The sequence below is a fragment of the Xenia sp. Carnegie-2017 genome, unplaced genomic scaffold, assembly GCF_021976095.1.
Source record: "Xenia sp. Carnegie-2017 unplaced genomic scaffold, XeniaSp_v1 HiC_scaffold_14, whole genome shotgun sequence".
In the NCBI taxonomy this organism is placed as follows: Eukaryota; Metazoa; Cnidaria; class Anthozoa; order Malacalcyonacea; family Xeniidae; genus Xenia; species Xenia sp. Carnegie-2017.
In genome coordinates, this window is record NW_025813447.1 from 968,808 (window position 1) to 986,903 (window position 18,096).

Consider the following 18,096-nt stretch of genomic DNA (forward strand, 5'->3'; position numbering starts at 1 on the left):
CTTAAAAATTTGGATTTCGTGTCTTCTTTAGATGTAAAATTTAAAAATATTACTTAAGTATACAAAGAAGAAAACTATAAATAATTTTTGCAGTAGTTTTTAGTGATGTTTGTAATTTGACTAAGTCCCCTTCTATAGTTCCAATAAATGTTTTCCTACGCTTCAGTGATAATTTCCTGACAAAATCGCTCATAAAAAGATACATATAGTACTCCTTACCACCACAGGAAACGGAGCTGACGCGATCCACGAAACTCGCAAGTTCATTGAAATTACTCAGAGTAAAAACATAATCTTCGTCAGGATCAGAGGAAATCTCTCGTAGTTCTGTTTGTGATATGGAATCACCAACGCCAATACAAAAGATACTTACGCCGGCCGTTCGTAACTTAGTGGCTGGTATGATTGGTTTAACGTTGCCGTTCGAGTGACCGTCGGTCAAAAGAATTAAAATCTTTGGAATACCTATAAAGGGAAAAAATGCGTGAACAAACTGCTAAAAATTCATGTGATGTATCAAAACATAAAATTGGCTTATTTATTGGCTGAAATTTGATTGGTTAAGTATTTCTGGTTGAAAGCGAATCAGCTTCGAGGATGAAGCATAGTATCCACTATGATTGGCAGACTTCTCAGTAGCTTTCGTCTGTTGCAAAAACATGACCGCGAAACAATGAAATTAAAGTAAAATGAAGATATTTTTAGCAAATCAACACTCGTCCAATCGAAAATTACTATCATCGACACTCAACCAATCACATCTCACCATCGTAAAAAATTCACCAATCACAACTTACCATCATCAACACGCATTCCAGCCTCCTTTGTCAACACACGCTGGCGTACTGCATTCAAAGCTTCACCAGTGTAAGTAAGAAAACCGCGATACTCGATATCATCCACCGCATTCCTAAGCTGGGTTTTTTTAAAATACTGACGAAGTTTGAAGGCAATATTTACATGACTATCATATGTGACGACTGAAACATGTGTACCGTTGACTCCAATGTTAAAAAAATTGATTACGTGCTTCACAAACTCCTTCACTTTTTCGAAATTATCTTTTTTGACACTACCGGAGTTGTCCAGGAGAAAAACAATGTCAATGGACGTCTGACAAACTAAAAAATAACAAAAAACAATCGAATTGAATAAAGTCCCAATGAAACTGAGTTACTGTTGAGATAATTTACCCGGGGAAATTAAAATATAAAATGATTTCACACAATTCGCACACAAGTTACGTTTTGAGCAAGGGAGTAACGTTACATGTTTGTAGATGTAGATCGTCCAGATTAGTATAGCCCTGGGAAGAAAAGGTTTAGTGTTGACTGTTGTTATGACATCCTTATTAGAAGTCATCTTAAATATCAAGACTTCTCAGGACAGCACAAACCTTGCCGATAAACATTTAGATCACAAGTTATGCTCAAATTACAATAACGCTATAGGATGGCTGCAACGGGGCAATACAAACACTAACCATCCGGGATAACAGATGCCCGTATGTAATTCGGATGATCAAACGTGACCCAATCAAAACCAGCTTCAATGGCAAGGCCAGCCAGCCGCCCGAGGTTACGCTTTCCGCCTGTAGTCGTAAGTTTTAGAGAACGACCTGAAGGAAGAAAAGCATGTACAGAGTTAGCATGTTTAGAACATATCTATAGTGAGTCAGTTAGGTCTGTTTCAAACGTTGAAATTTACATGCACCGAACGCATTAAAGACAAAAGAAAATGAGATGAACATCCTCATTATCTTTTGTTCTAAATGCGTTTGGTTCATGTGCCTTCCACGTGATACGTGAATGAATCGATGTTAATGTCCTGGTATCCCCCGTTATTCTGTGGGTGAGTGTAAGCGCATCAGACAAATGTAGTAAAAAATTGCATGTATGGTTACACTGCTTCAGTTGTCTTTAAAATGAGGCGATGCAAGAGATCAATAGACGCCAATAATATTTCTATATATCAGCATGTAAACAAGGTGGCCGTATTAACATGCATGTAACTTGTCACATCATGTTTTATGATATTAATGATGATGCTCGATCTCATTTGATATTAGGAAAGATTTCATCGAAAGATTACGAAGAAAACAGATAAAAAACTTCAAAGAACATTGAGTTAACTCTAAGATAAGAACAAAATGCTTTTTGCTATATTGTCTTTTGAAACGCGAGCCAAAGAAGGTTTTGTCGCCTACGATCATAAATATTTTTTCGTATATTGGTCTCATCGAGTTTCACAAATGCAAACTTGTATTCAAATCACCTAAATCCAAACTATGTTCATATCATAAAACTTAAAAAATACGGTAAAGATATCACGTCAAAGCGGAAATTGACACGAGTGGTGCCATGACGACCCTTGTTATCTCTTTTATCTAATGAAGTAAATGGTTTTTTATTTAATGTCAACTTTTTTTAATCCTTTTTTGCGAGATAAGCTAAAGAGATGAAAATAAACTTCACGTGTTAAACACTTCACGAAAATGACTGCAGTATTGAAAATTGAAACGAAGTTCAATATTTTAATCGTGTGAATATTTTAGTTCATGCAAGTAAAACCGGCAATTGACAGATGTCAATAGTGAAATGAAGACAAATTTAAAAGGGGAAAAAGAAACGCAATGAAGTGTATTCTACGATAACTTATAGTTACATGTCTCTGCAAGTTGTATGTATGTTAATCATTCATATTTTTCTCAAATAAGGTGATTAAGATCAAGTGGCACTTGGTGTATGTAAATAAATTCCAAACGTAAATATTCACAATTTCGAGTGGAATTTCTTACAAATGTAATGTTCATATGGGGGAAAGTAGAGAAAAATTCATCAACTACTCCGACAGTCCGACAGGAATTTTCAAACACATTAAAACCTTTCAAAAATGTTTCGATGTCATCGAAGTCTTAATTGGATAAGTAGGAAATCTTGCCAAGTACTCAAGATGTTCTTGACAGGAATACTTGAACACCGGAAAATACTTTGTGCACTTGTTCATACGCGCCTCGATCCAAAAAAGGCCAACAACAAAAAATTGGCAATCACGCTACTATACGCAAGCTCAAGTAAGAGTTTCATTACGAGTAATTTTATGAAGTTTTTTATTCGACAGGCATTACAATATTTTGCTCGTTGCAACGGAAATTAGTTTTCCTATCGTTAAGACAAGAGACAACGCAACAACGACGATAGCAGTGTCAATATTTATAATCCGGAGGTCATAAAACACTAACTGCTTGGACGACACCATTACTCAATCACAAAATACATCAGTATGGCAACAAGAAAAACTGAAATTCGCAAGTTTTTTTTTATCAAAAATGGACAACCACGATATTGACGTTGCATCGCGAAAAATGATTGTAAAGTGTAAAACCTTCATATCTTGTGTAAACAATACAGTTTTAAAGCTATTAACGCTGGGACTTATTGGTGGTAAATCTAAATGTAGCATTGTGCTTGAAAATGCACGAATGAAAATGAGCTATAAGAACAAAGATTCCAATTAACATTCCAAAATCTTGAGTAACGTATATCTTCCTGGCCACTTCCAAACATTACAAAAGTCGAAAAAGTCTTCTTCAGAAACAATGAAATTGTTTCTGTCGAGTCATGCATCCTAGCGATCAGTTTTAGGATTTTTGCTTAGGACCTAGTTGTAGTTTTTGAATACACAACGAATTTTGTCGAATTCAATAATGAAGATATAGATATACATATGAGAGACCATATAAAATCCTAGAGAAATTCAAGTCAACAACTCAGGTTTTCTAAAATGGAGTTTCTTAAAAAACAAGAAGAGTTCATTTGGGTCCGTCACTTTCGTTAAAATGAATGCAAAAAAATAAGAAAAAAACGAAACTGAATTACAATTTCCAATTCGGAAAAAAATCGGTCCGATTGTTTTGTGGCCGATTGCCTTTCAATACATTAGTATAAATAGCAGTCGCATGAGGCAATAGCTGAAATATAGTTTAATACAAACAATAAATCAAAACAACATACCTTCATAATGCAATGAAATAGGATCATCTGTACGAACTTGATCTGTCCACGCTTGAATCACGCGCACCTTCTCTCTTTTCAATACATTGTTTACAAGAGATGCGAGGACATCCAGTTTGCTTTTTGCACGAGACGTCATAAAACGAGCGTCTTCGTTTTCATACTCTACTTCATTATTAGTGTTTCGTATCAAAATCCTGAAGAAGCGTCCTGAATTGCGAAGGATAACATCGCGGATGGTACCACAAACATCTAGCTCATCTCTGTTGGGAAATCTTTCGTTTCGAGACAAGGTTTTAGGTGGCTTGGTAAGAACTGCTACGATGAACCATAAAACGCCATAAATAACTACGAACTGACGAGAGCGATACGACATTGCAATACGCCTCTACTCCACGGCGTCCAAAACACGGTGAGTTTGATACAATCAATAAAGTATACACGTATTTTATCTGGCTGAAAAACGATCAGGTTGTCTTTTCAACTTTTCACACACGTCATTGAAAAGAGTTCCACAGTGAATCTGTCAAAAATTCAATATGATGGTGAGAATATATGGGGACAGGAAGTGACGTGTTCTTTGTTATTAGTATATGCTCGTTATGCTAATATACTTCGAGATGATTCGCAAGCGCACCGGAGTGTTTTAGCACTTACAGAAATTTCACATATAAACTAGACAACAAATTCCCAATTTTTAGACATTGTACATCTACGTACATTGTCATATATCGATGTACATGAAACCAAACGACCCCAAACGTCCCAAGGAAAGGATTTCCCGAAGGAAGGGCGATAAATGTAGTAAAGTGTATATATTTGCACCTGGCCAATTGTGCAACTATAAATATATGAGAAATGTCATTTTTACTAAAAAGGTATGACTGATATAATGCCAAAAACCATTTAAAGACAAACTCTTCTGCATGAAACAAGTTTTATATTTGACAAAGAATGGGCGTAAAATTTAAAGACGTAAACTTTAAGAGTCCTTTCCATGGTTCACAAAGAGATTGCAATGTTTTAAAAAGATGAAGTGAACGCTATGCGTCAGTTTCCTATGACGAAATCAACGTGAGTACAAAATTGCATGCTTTTCATACCAGCACCACACAGTATGTATACATTAAGTTAAAACTTAATGAGTGAGTTTTATTTGACCGCATATCAGTGCTTAAACGGTGTCGGAACATCTCTGTTGACGTAAAGATTTTACAAAGGGGAAGTGCTTCGTGTTCATGTTTGTGAGACGTCTGTACTTGCTGAATCACAACTAGCTCTCACGCAGACAAATCGCATTTTCAAGGCAACAGACTTGCTTGATTTCTTAATTTTAGAAGAATAGCTGTAATGAAATTTGAAAATTGCACATATACAAAATAGAGTAATGTAGTCAGCTAGAACAGGTACTACCAGGCGCTAGAATACCTACACATGTGATTGTGCCTAGTTGAAATTTAATGACAGCGGAAATCAAAAGTATGCTTAACCCCTTAACATCCAATAAAACAATCATTCATCACTGTCCTCAGTTTGTGTGATTAAATGATTACAAGATCTTACAAGACATCACACGAAGGCGCTAAAATCAATAGAATCCGCGCACCCGAGTGTGACCATCTGGGAAGTTTGTAATACATAATGTAAAAAAAACATTATGGTCGCGATGAATGTATGACGGCGCTATAAAACTATAGAATGCCTGCACATTGCTTCCTGGTTTCATGAGTCAGCTAGTATCAGTCGAACTGTGATAATTGTAGTAAAAAGAACTAATTGCAGTCTGTAACTGCAATTAACACCAACATGCTTCCTGTGTACGCTGCCTATACAGAACTAACACTGCCCGGACATGTGAAGTTAACATATGTTTCTAAATATTAAATAAACACAATAATATCCATGTATGTCATCGTGTTATTTGCTGTAGTTTTAAATAGTGCGGTTCCCTTTAGAGATAATCTGACGCTGATATAGAACGTTATATTCATCGAGATCGCTACGCACTTCTAATGAAGAAGTTTATGAGTTTCAAATGTAGTATGAAGGAAATGTTTCTAAATGTGAAGATTAGCTTATTCTACTTACTCCAACATCACTAAACAGCCTTCAAACATTAATAAGAATGTGAGTTTGCCACATCGTAAATAATCACACAAATAATACTAAGCTCAAGCAGTTTACAGTTTATTGAAGGTTAAAGGACGAGCTCGCGAATTTCATACATGAAAAATTCTTGAGAAAATATCAATCAAAAACTGCAATTGTCGACAATGGTCCTTCCACATTTGAAAATACCGGAAAATAAAAGATCTTACAAAAATAGACACAGCAACATATTCTCACGGTGAATCCTACAAAAGATCTTTTAAAAGGCGCCAAATGCAAAATTGCCAAAGAAACTCTTTAATTATAGTTAATAAACAGAAACTAGCTCGAGCACAATGGAAACAAAGGTTTAACAAATTCATTATAGGGCAACACAAAAGTAAACGATTATTTTTCAAAGCATAGACAAATAGAATTCGAACAAAAAACCTAATGACAGAGAAATAGTTAAACAAGAAGACCCAATGGTAATCAAGGGTGTAAAAAAATGTTCTTCAAATCAAATGGAAATTCCTACTCTTTCTAACGACACGTTTCCAAGTTATTGAAAATCGAAGAAGCTTTAGTGGAACAAAAAAAGAAATTATGCAAAATACAGAACCATCAAAATATATATCACTTGCGGTTTGAAATTGCAACGAAAACCAAAAATTCGCAGCCTTCTACGGTGTTTTTGGGGAGCGTCATATGTAAATGACCACACGTCAATTGCACATGAGATCGCGTCATCCTTTCAAGTGCATCAATATATTTTATTATACTGAGATCTCTTAAAATATCGCCCAATTTTCGTCTTTGTTACATCATTTGTTTCATAGCAGTTTATGTCGCTTCCTCTCATTTCCCCTTCATTTACGTACTATGGTAACTTTGCTTTCGTTGTCAACAAAAAACCTTGCTCTATCGTGTCGGCTTTTTAAAGAATGCGTGGTTACAATAAAAGTTTACTTCAAACGCTTATACAACGATTAGATAAAAAAAAATAATATTGGACTATTGTTTATAAAGACTGAGCGCATTTATAAAGCAAACTGCTATGGGCTAGAACATAGAACATAGAACAAACACCCCTAAAAAAAATAACATTTTAAACTTACAAATAACGGCGTCTCGACCAGAAAGGAATGTAGCTTAATACGAGAAATTACAGATATTCAATGGGAGCGTCGCCTTTTTCATAACTAAATATAGAAAACATAAAACATGGAAATAAAGCGATCATTTTGATATTACAATTATTTTCATCAATCATTGATGTTAGAAGGTTGCTCAATACAAGAGTAGAGCCAATATTTATTCAAAATTTGAAAATTCTCGTCATTGTTACAACTCAAAGCTTCATGCTCAAGGTAATCTTTCGTCCTTCAGGTAGCTACATTATAAATGTGGTATAGATTAAATTTTGAATATAAACTTGCGTGAAAAGAATACAGCAACATTTTTTAACAAAAATGTATGCACACATACATTGAAACAAGTCAAACCGCGAGTTATTTAAAGTGCATGGCTTGAAGGCGTGAGTATTGTTACATGTTTGTAGATGTAAATCGTCCAGTTAGTGGAGTACTATGGAATGTTGGAGCAAGTGTTGACGAAGTTATGACAACACCTTGGTAGAAGTCATCTTCAAAGTCAAGCTAATCACATATAATCCCAAGTGCTGTGTATGAAATACCTTCTGCATTGATGAATAGAGCAGTTAGCGCCTAATTTTTGTCCATAAATACCTCGTTTACTGTGAACGACAATACCATAAGTACATAAATTATTTCCGCGAAGCTCTTAATGTAGCAAAATACTCACGAACTCTGAAAAACATTTCGAAAAGAGGATCACGATTATGGAATGCAAAAATATACGAAGAAAAACTTTAATTTGAACATATAACAATAGGTTCTTGCCTTGTGAAAGTAAGATCACTTTGACACTAGGAAAGACATCAAAGTTCAATTATAGAAAATCGACAATCGAGCGCTGCCCGAAACTGAAAGAAGAACTCCTCTGCTATCTTTATATAATATCTTGAAAAAGAAAAAATATATGGAAAAGCAAACAAGAAAAATACATAACACTAGGCAACTCATATCGAAAGGAAATTACGAAACGGAATGTTTTAATTAGATATTGCAATAGAAAGTGCTCATCGGTTTAGTAACATAACGAAGGTTTGGAAAGATTTTTTCAATAAGAAAATAACACACTAGCTTGTAAATCTCTTTTAACTTTCATCCTATGGCTATACATATTTTAAGAGGAAGTAAAAAAAACAGACGAAAAGACTAATGTCCCACGTTTTGAAAGACTGGAAAGCATTATCGAGTAAAATATAAATGGGGTGCAGCTTTAGTTCTTTCAAACGTCTTTCGGTATTTCAGAGTTCTGTTTAAAGTGCACCGCGGGTATTGTGAAGTTCCCTCATTGTTCCAGACAATTAGCCTTATACATAACAACACGGAAAGAGTGTGAAATTAGGCCAGTGTGAACATGACCTTTAGGTCTTGAAAGCATTCTTTCTGCTTTCAAAATTCAAATGATAACACAAGTGGTTTCTCTACAGTAAATCTACAACTGTCGATCACAAATGTCATGGTGATGTTGCATGAAGACAAAGTCTTGGTTGTTATACAATAAACGAACAAAATTCTAAAAATTTTCTTGTGCTCGTAGGAATTATTTTGATTCATCTTCGATAACAACTGAGATGGGTCGAAATGAAGAGCTACATAAGAGCTTACACTGCAAGTACATTTTCTATCAATTCTAGACAATTGTCCACAAATTATGTCGAAAAATCCTGCCTTCCGGTTACAATCAATCTCACGAACGTAAATCGTTTATAAAATCACCCTTTTGCAAGTAACAGTGCTTTTCTTGCAAAGGCGCAACATGTAATTCGGAGAATATTAAAAGACATGCAAAGTTCGATTGTCATAGTCAAACATAATTTGTGGAGATTCTTCAACTCCACCTAGTCGCAGGCTAATCACTTTCTGAAGCAGCGTCCTCTTCCTGTTCAACGACCTCCTTTAGTTTTGCAGTCCATGCATCAACTTCGTTGCCGTATATCTGACAGAAAAAAACGCAGACGAGTTAACGAGAAATAAATGATCACAGATCGGTAGATTAAAATTGAGCAAACGACATTGATCAGCCAATAAATGGCTATCTTTCAATTTGAGAAATTAGGGGCATAAACACCTTGTGTGTTTGGGATGGGAAGAGAGAGAGAGTAATGTTAGCTACCTCAATAGCTATGTCGTCAATAAATATACAATTACAATTAATACGTGTATTGATCAAATCGACCCGTAAATAAACCACATTGACTGTTAAAGATACATAGAAAATTTCATCATTGCACGTTGAGTCTTTACTAAATGAACAAATGCATCTTTTGACTAAATGGAAAGTATTACAACTGGCCTTGGTAAATGTAGCTACATTGGTTAAGAAAGAGACGCCTCTGTCAGACAATGCTAATGATTGAAATTGGTCACAATGCTCTTTCTTTTTCTGCAAAGCGGTCACAAACAATTAGAAAAAATACGCAGTTCTTTCAACTATGTGCAATCTGTGTGAACCATTGAACTTAAATGAAACAATTGTTTAAGGCTCATAGTCATGGCAATGGCCAACTGAATCTATGTGTACAACTTTCAGACTAAATATCTGGCTTAGTCACCAATAATTAGATAAATCATCTAAGCGCATGCGCAGTCAGTTCAAGCATGCGCAGTCCACTTGACAAAATTTCAACTCCATGGTCAAGGCAACGACCAACTGCACCTACTAGCCTCAATTTTGAAGTAAATAGCATGCTTAGTAACAATTTAAAAGAGAAATCATCTGCACATGCGCTTAAGCATGCGCACTTCACTTGACTAATTCTTTATAGTCATGGTAACGACCACCTATATGTACTTGCACTACATTTGTGGCAATTAGCTCACTCAGTTGCAAATTATAAAAGAAATAATCTGGGCATGAATATAGAAATAATACCACAACTTTCGAAAGCCTTTAAATTTTGGTATATATATATAAAGCTAAAACTTCATATAGTAGATGTCAACTAGCAGTGGAAGCTGGGTGCGATATAGTATGCAGTGGCTTAGGGGCCCAGACTGCGGTCGCGACCGCACTCTCCCTGCATACCCCGAGCAAAGCCTATCGCAGGTGATCTCGGGGTCTGATGGGCGGAAGCTTGCTATTGCATCTACCAAGTAGGATAGCGTGGAGAGACCGAAACGTTAACATGTGGCGTTCTAGTGCCTTAAGATTAACAAGGTATGGCCCGAAAACTGGGTTTTTTGCTTTCGAATTTTATCGTTTTGTTTACAAGATTTCTCCTCATAAAACAAAACAAGCAATGTTTCAATATACGTCTTCTGACACTGTGCCTTTTTCTGACAGTTATAATTTAAGAATAATTTGATAAAATTTATATTGGTTTATATCTTCCTGATTTAACTCTCTCATTTACTGTTTGTCATGTATCACGAGCAAACCATCCATGGGGCTTCATGGCAAACAAGGATTATCTGGTTCCCTTAATTACCATGCGACGCTCTAGTGCTCAACTATCTCGGGGTATCGGGAGGCATGGATCGAAAACGGGATCTATTGTTCACAAGAGTTATTCGCATAAAATAAACTAGAATATTCAACATGTAGCTCGTTCGTCTACTGTTTCAAGTATCATGGGTAAGGCATGCACGATCTTCGTAGTAACGATTACAATCACATTACAATTCTCCTAATTAAGGGCTCGAACCGGTGAACGCAAGTCGCGACGATACTCTCTCTGCGTACCCCGAGTGCCTTAGGGCGTCTCGAAGGTCAGATGGGCTGAACATTGCTATTGCCATCCCCCCAAAAAAACGAAACCAAAAGAAAAACAAAATTTCTGAAACCACATGGCCCAACTTCATAAGTTGTTAAGTATCTCATACCTGAGAAACAAACTGAAGAACTTCTCTTTTTGTGATCTCGTGTTGTGCTCGAACACCCCATCTGTACTCGTATATCACAGTATCACCCGTGACGATCTTCTTACGATCCAAATACCTGAAAATTTACAAATATTTTCAGCTTAATGCTTTTTTACAAGATCATTTATAAAGTGAATGGTTTGAACCAGGGAGTATCGTCGGATCTTTGTAGATGTAGATCGTCCAAACTAGTAGAGACCTTAAAAGGACTGTAAGTGTTGATGTTGACTGATGTTTCGACATCTTTAGCGGTAGTCATCTTCCAAGTCAAGAACACTTGACTCCGGTTTTCATAGAGTTCGAAGATGACACTACCGCTAAGGTTATCAAAACGTCCGTCAACAACAACACCAACAGTCCTTCTTGGGACTCCATTAACCTCGACGATCTACATGTAGAAAAATGCAAAAAATCTTTATAAAAGTATAGTTGGGATTAAATTTTAAGGTTGAGGTAAATTCTCTAACATTTCCAAATTCATCATCATTGTAAAGTATTATCTGATCTTGTACTAAGAAAAGGGTTTTCAAAATATATTTCTCACGTTTGTCTGACAAATTCAAATATAAGTTTCTCCGCGTCACCAAACGTTTCATGAACGTTCCTAGATAAAAATAATACAATCACGTTGTTGTTTTATTCAAACGGAGCATGTCATTGACAAAAAAAGTTATAGTCTATTAACTTTTGGTTGATTCCAAGTTTCTTCAACGTATCCCAAAGCACTCCTAAACAAAATGGATTTCAAAATAATTATCTTTAACGGAGTAAAAGATAGTAATGTAGGGCATACCGTCAGTAATGACATTGTCTTTCATGAATATTGTCGCCAATATTACCATCAATAAGCCAAGTTTAGGTAAATCATCAGGTCTGTTACGGACAACTTGAGACGCTTCTTCTTGCATCTCGTTAACAAGCATGTAAACTTTCAGTTTGTTCAATTCAGCCTCAATAAGCTTGTAGCCAAATAACTACAGAAAAAAATCTTTTTACCATACTAATCCACCAATCCTTGCTATTGTAAAGAGGTTATTCAGTTGGACCAAAATAAACCAATTTACCCTATTTGATCGGCCACAACACAACCTAGTCCTATCCACTCTCATCCCCACTTCACCCTATCACTTCTGTAGCAAGAGCATGCCGAAATTCCATCTTTGATCCTAAACGGTTTCCCTTAAACGCCTTGGGTACCATTGGGTACATAGAGTACCATTGGTACATCATAAAATCCTTTACTAGACCATTTTCATGCACAGTGTGAATATTTAAAACAAAAATTTAAACATGTTTTACAATAGAGAGACGAACCTTTCTCAATTTCTTTTTAGCTCCATCAAACACGGCCTTGAAGTATTTTGTGTGTTCTTTCATGACATTTTTATTTAGCTCTAGTATTTTCACAGAAAAATGCAGAAAATGTTCAGTCTGTTTTCAAGCATCTAACAATAAGTAACCTTTATAGATGAAGCCTCTGACCAAAGTATTAGTACCTGGATGCATTACTACAGTTTGTATTTAGCCATCGGCAATATTCATATATTGAGTTTTCTAGCTCAGGTATAAGGTATTACCTGCACGACGTACTGGAGTCTTTTTTGAATCCATAAAAATCATATATCTCACAAAATCTGTCACCTATTTGGAAATTGAAAGTGAAATTTTATTTACAAAACCTTTTGGTAGTTGGTGGGTATAACAAAAAACTGTATTAACGCTAGTTCAAAACCTTCTTCTCCATTTCTGCTTTACTAAGTTCATTGCTTGCTTGAGAGGATTGCGTGCTTTCCTGAGTATCTTCATTGTTGTGTCGCCTTTTTCTTCCTCTACCTTCTTCCTAGGATGACAACCCCTACCATTAACACATTGCTTTGACATAAACAAAAAGTTTTATGCATGCTTGAATATCGAAAACTAAAAATATGCAAACCTCGGGTTGACTTGATGTTTTGGCTCTCCTTTGAGATAGATTTGGCATGTTTTTGACGCTTCTTCACGCGAAATTCTCACTTTTATCTTTAACTTTAAAAAGATGTATTTCTAGTTTTTCGGTTTCGCGCTTAAATTGCGCCAACAATTTAAGAAATTACCGCTCAAGTCAGCGGCTTTGCTATGATACTACTACTTCATTTAATTATTAAAAAAAATTTCAAATACCAGCATAAAATAAGAGTTTTTTCAAATACTAGCATAAATAAGAGTTTTAACAGCTGATGCCTACAAATTTTGATAGTAATATATTTTTTCGGAGTCATAATATCAACTATATAAAAATCAAAATACGCAGGCAGAAACCAAGAGGGAGTTGCCTGAAACTGGGCAAATTCAAATCGACTTCCAGGAAATAGAAACAAAAGCTCCTGTCCAAAAAAATCTTAGACTAATTCATGCGCCAATATTTTTATTAGATACTTTGTGCATCATTATGTCGTTACTTGAGAAGAGAGAATCGTCTGCAAAACTTGATGATACTATCCCCTTGTATTGTTATATTGAAGGTCATGAAAAAAAGGAAACTTTTGTGGTATGTATTCTTTCTACTTAGCGCAGAATCTATTTACTTTTGTTTGACTGTACGCTTGTTAAACATTAAGTACTCGATGTAGCGCTTTTTTCGTTTTTTGTGTATTTTTTGTGTACTTTTGAGTGGTAAGTAATCTTTATCTTTGATTGCCTTTGTGAAAGTTATTTAATGTTGTTTTCAGGAATATCGTATTAGGGTGCAGCGAGGACCAAATCCAGAAAATCAATGGATGGTAAAAATTACCGACTTAAATAACAACAATTTACTTAACAAGTGCTACATCCTTTCCCTTTTTATTCAAGGTCTTACATCGCTATAATGATTTTGATGTTATGAATAAAGTTCTAGAGGTACATATTTAGGTTGCCAACCATTTTTATATACCGTTGTTACACTTGCTACCAACTGCTTTTTCATGCTTTTTTTTGTCAGACATCTGGTGCAACCTTACCATTGCCTCCAAAGAAGATGTTCGGAAACATGGATAATGCTTTCATAGCGGAGAGACTTACAGGACTACAACAATATCTTCAGAGAGTCATGGAAGAGCCTATGTTTGTCAGACATGAATGCTTTAAACAATTTATGGACCCAAAAAACTATCCACTCAAAATGCAAGGTGAGATGCATTTATAAATTTCCTAATAAAATCAGAAATAATTCATTTTAACGTTTCTTTAACTTTACAGATGAAGCGGCAGAGCAGGTTGCAATGTTTTATAGATCAGAACCTTCATGGGAGCTTGTTGAAACTCTTCCAGATATCGGTAGTTCTCACGGCAAAATGCTTGTTTAATCTGTTCACATCAATGATAATGTTATACATTGTCTGTTATTTGTTGCTGCCTGTTGTAGGATGGAGAATAAGGAAACATTATTTTTTGACAAAATATACAGCAGCCACTCAGAAAAATGACCGTCAAATCTTAGCTTGGGTATTTTGATTTAATTTACTGACTCACTCTTGTTGCACGACTCTTTCCTTATTGGTACTGCTTTCCACTTTCCCATGAAGACTACAGACATAAAATGAGTGTTGTGTCCAATTATACTAGGTTGAGTATGGTCCAGACATGATTTTATCCAAAGAAAAGGATCTACCTGCAGCAATGAAGTTGCTTACTAATATAATGGTATTACAAAATTACACAAACTTTTGCTTCGATGTTTAGTATTTTTACACATTTAAATCTTTTGTTTAGCATCCATATATATATCCAGTACGCATTGCTACTGTGCATGAGAAAGGTGCGGCAATTGTGCGTGATTTTAGACAGTCTGGAACACTTAAGGATTTTATATGCAAGGTATGAGAAAGAAATCAGTCCGTTTGTATGGTAGTTCATAGTTTTTGCTTTAAAAAATAAGGCTACGTAAATGTCTGGATTTTTTTATGTTCAAGGCAAGACCAAAAACGAGTCATCTAAAAAAATACTGCTATCCCAAGATGACTGTTTCCATGCAACTTGAGGATATTAGACGTTGTGGAAGACAGATTTTAGAAGCACTGAAAATTTTACAAGATAAAGGGTTTCCATATGGTAAGGTTTTAGGAAATGTGATGTACGTGGTTTTGGCGTATTCTGCACGATAAATATTCCAAATCGTGCTTAAAAATATCAAGAGTACTTTTTTAAGAAAAACTCTGTGCTCTGCCTTTAGGTCAACTGCACACTGGCAATATAATAATGGATGGCAACGTTGTCAGGTAAAAATGAAGGAGATATTGTTTGATGGATGAAATCCTTTCCATTGCGTAATTACTGTAAACTTACAATTTTTTCCCCATGAATTTAGTGTATTTTTTGTCTGAAGGTTATTGGACATTGAGAACAGTATACTCGGAGTGCCTTCGATATATCGTCATTATTTGCTTGAACTGAAACAAATCAAGGTGTCTGATTGAATCAACTTATCCAAATATATCTTTGGCCAGTCGATGTTCATTCATTTTTTATCGCTCAGGATTTACATCAACAAGATGTATATTCATTTGGACATGTTCTGTACGAGATGACGTTTGGCAAAGAGCTCCGCGCTGGAGCAACTGACGAAATTCCTGCAAATTGTCCCCCATTGATTGGCAAGTTACAACTATTCAGTTTTTGATTTGCAATTTCACATACATGCATGGCATTTACTTCTAAGATATGAGTTTTGATCCTCAACTCGTCGAATCTTCAAAAGTTCTTTCGTTTGATAATTTAGAACCTATACTTTCTTCAATTTTAACAAGTGAAGCACTTAAACAAGGCAATCTACCTACAATAAAAGAACTTTTACAGTTACCGTGAGTGTTTATCCCGTGGAAGTTTGCGCTAAACATTTTCAGCGTTTTCTCTCGACTTGTTCAAATTTCTTAGATTTTTTGCCGAAGTACAGTTGGGTCCTGAGGAGAAGATGTCTTTAAAGGTATTCGCGCACAATTTATGCCGTCATTCGAACTCTTGTTCCTGAAATTTGACTTTGTTTTTCTCAGATCCCATCGAAACTTAAAGAAGCTTTAAAACAAGTCAAAGAGGAAATCGAAAAGCGGTTAAAAGAAGATCGGAAAGTGGTTTGTATTTTCATCATAAAAGTGCGCGATTAACAGCCAAGCTGTCGTTGAACATCATTGCCTCGTCATCTTAATGTATATCTAGTTGAGTCAGTTCAGAAGATATTCAAAAGCACAAGCCAAGGCAACTTCGAAAGAGGAAAAAGATAAGAGACGACAACAACGAAAGGTTAATCTTGTTCTTAGGGTTTTCACCATCACATCATTCCTGATGAAGACACTAGACTGGAGTATACAACAACACAAAATTTAACATCAGATTACTCTTGATGAAGACACTAGAATGCAGTCTATAAGGACTCAAGATTTAACATCAAATCATTCTTGATGAAGACACTAGAATGGAGTATATAAGAACTCAAGGTTCAACATCAGATCACTCTTGATGAAGACACTAGAATGCAGTCTATAAGGACTCAAGATTTAACATCAAATCATTCTTGATGAAGACACTAGACTGGAGTATATAAGAACTCACGTTTCAACATCAAATCATTCCTGATGAAGACACTAGACTGGAGTAAATAAGAACTCAAGGTTCAACATCAGATCACTCTTGATGAAGACGGTACAATTTACATCACTAGTAATTTAATCTCAAAATTTTTCCACTCTTACAAACAAGCAGCAAATGAAAAAACAAGAATCACTGGCGGAAAATTCTACTTCAGATCGTACTAAAACATCAATAAGTAAGTGAACATCAACTGTAGTTCATGACTCGTCGACAAGACTGAATAATTTCACGCCACTAATATAAGTAATTATGCAATGATAAACTAACTGCACAGCACATCGAGAGTAGACTATATCAGAGTATTTCCACCATAGTTTAAGATGCAATCAGAAAATGCATATCCATAGTAGAACAGTGTCGTCAGGTTTGTTTTTTAATGTTAATGGTAATCAAGAGTTAGAACACTATATTAACCAATTAACACAACAGTTAGAGCACTATATTAATCAATTAACACAACCGTTAGAGCTCTGTATTAGCCAATTAACACAACAGTTAAAGCTCTGTATTAACCAATTAACACAACAGTTAAAGCATTGTATTAACCAACTAACAGACAAGTATTGAAATGAAGATTCACTAACGTCACATTCTCTCAACAGTTGATTTTTAATCATATGCGATCGTGTGCATGCATGGTGCTGTAAGAACTAATGCCAAGCACGAATTTTCAAAATGCAACAAACAAGGAAGCCACTTGGCGACCTAATGACACACAATGGCTGTATGGATTTCTCATACAAGACGATGAATAAAAAACAAAATTCTGTGAAATTAATAGAGTATACTTGTTTCGATATTCCTTCAGGAAATAGTCTGTACGAAGTCTTTTAAGATGACTTAAAGATGAGAAAATTTCTTTTCAACTGAGTCGTTTTTTACAACCATAAAATCACTATAAACCTTGCCTATATTTTTGCAGGAAAGGCTCAGTCGGTTGATTCTAGCAGAACCTCAAACTTCCCCTCTGTACCACCACCACCTCCTTTAGTCCCTTCACCTCCTCCAGCCGCGAGTACTAATGGTCCTACGGGTGCCCCGACGAAGAACAAAGGCAGGGGAGCTCTCCTTAGCTCGATCACGTCGTTTAGGAAAAACAATTTGAAGACGACAAAAACGAACGATAGAAGTGCCCCAAAAGTATAGAATGCAAATCCGATCGCTTCTGAAGTGAAGGAATTTTTTAAATGTAGCTAATATAGTCTATTAACTTGACATTTATCATGAATCCGAACCATTTTATGTTCTGAGAACAATGCTATAATCGTAAACTATGCATATAAATAATCAATAAGCTTTGTATTCTGAGTTAATGCAATCTCTTCGAATAAGTCTTATCGAGTTGAACTGCATCGAATTTCAATGTACTGAAAACATTCAAA

The 18,096-nt window shown here is 35.5% G+C and overlaps 3 protein-coding genes across 4 annotated transcripts in view; 1 reads left to right on the plus strand and 2 right to left on the minus strand.

The window, feature by feature from the left end:
* The window catches only part of LOC124434872 (protocadherin Fat 4-like), a 27,018-nt gene extending 22,488 nt beyond the window's left edge, over positions 1-4,530 (minus strand). Inside the window, exons 1-4 of the mRNA XM_046984800.1 lie at positions 4,014-4,530; positions 1,484-1,618; positions 798-1,121; positions 220-465 (exon numbers count right to left, since the gene is read on the minus strand). Coding sequence (XP_046840756.1) covers positions 220-465; positions 798-1,121; positions 1,484-1,618; positions 4,014-4,389 — 1,081 coding nt within the window. The 5' untranslated portion in view covers positions 4,390-4,530. The remainder of the gene's footprint in view (positions 1-219; positions 466-797; positions 1,122-1,483; positions 1,619-4,013) is intronic.
* On the plus strand, positions 4,351-18,027 carry LOC124434878 (PX domain-containing protein kinase-like protein). 2 transcript variants are annotated; one of them, XM_046984807.1, is made up of 19 exons: positions 4,351-4,425; positions 13,525-13,640; positions 13,822-13,872; positions 13,943-13,990; positions 14,073-14,259; positions 14,330-14,407; positions 14,496-14,575; positions 14,696-14,773; positions 14,843-14,947; positions 15,043-15,181; positions 15,303-15,348; positions 15,456-15,534; positions 15,606-15,723; positions 15,849-15,930; positions 16,004-16,052; positions 16,120-16,197; positions 16,283-16,366; positions 16,826-16,889; positions 17,637-18,027. In XM_046984807.1, the coding sequence occupies exons 2-19, from the start codon at positions 13,542-13,544 to the stop codon at positions 17,858-17,860; spliced, it is 1,689 nt and encodes a 562-aa protein (XP_046840763.1). In that variant the 5' UTR covers positions 4,351-4,425; positions 13,525-13,541; the 3' UTR covers positions 17,861-18,027. The 2 variants fall into 2 exon arrangements, with proteins under 2 accessions (XP_046840763.1, XP_046840764.1); XM_046984808.1 differs by lacking the exon at positions 4,351-4,425 and adding an exon at positions 4,770-4,891.
* On the minus strand, positions 8,613-13,214 carry LOC124434889 (non-structural maintenance of chromosomes element 3 homolog). Its single transcript, XM_046984826.1, has 9 exons — positions 13,047-13,214; positions 12,846-12,953; positions 12,691-12,754; positions 12,428-12,507; positions 11,907-12,087; positions 11,799-11,841; positions 11,658-11,717; positions 11,075-11,189; positions 8,613-9,188 (listed from the first exon to the last, which is right to left on the minus strand). Exons 1-9 carry the CDS (start codon positions 13,092-13,094, stop codon positions 9,102-9,104), a joined length of 786 nt encoding a protein of 261 aa, XP_046840782.1. The 5' UTR covers positions 13,095-13,214; the 3' UTR covers positions 8,613-9,101.
* Positions 18,028-18,096: the final 69 nt, after the last annotated feature.

Bases quoted from the DNA above. Each gene is read 5' to 3' on its own strand.
- LOC124434889 (XM_046984826.1), bottom strand. From the start codon at position 13,094: ATGCCAAATCTATCTCAAAGGAGAGCCAAAACATCAAGTCAACCCGAG. The intron at 12,755-12,845 runs GTTTTGAACTAG...ATTTCCAAATAG, and splicing joins AAGCAGAAATGGAGAAGAAG to GTGACAGATTTTGTGAGATA. The intron at 12,088-12,427 runs GTTCGTCTCTCT...TTTTTTCTGTAG, and splicing joins CTAAAAAGAAATTGAGAAAG to TTATTTGGCTACAAGCTTAT.
- LOC124434878 (XM_046984807.1), top strand. From the start codon at position 13,542: ATGTCGTTACTTGAGAAGAGAGAATCGTCTGCAAAACTTGATGATACT. The intron at 13,873-13,942 runs GTAAAAATTACC...TTTTTATTCAAG, and splicing joins ATCCAGAAAATCAATGGATG to GTCTTACATCGCTATAATGA. The intron at 14,408-14,495 runs GTAGTTCTCACG...TGCCTGTTGTAG, and splicing joins TGAAACTCTTCCAGATATCG to GATGGAGAATAAGGAAACAT.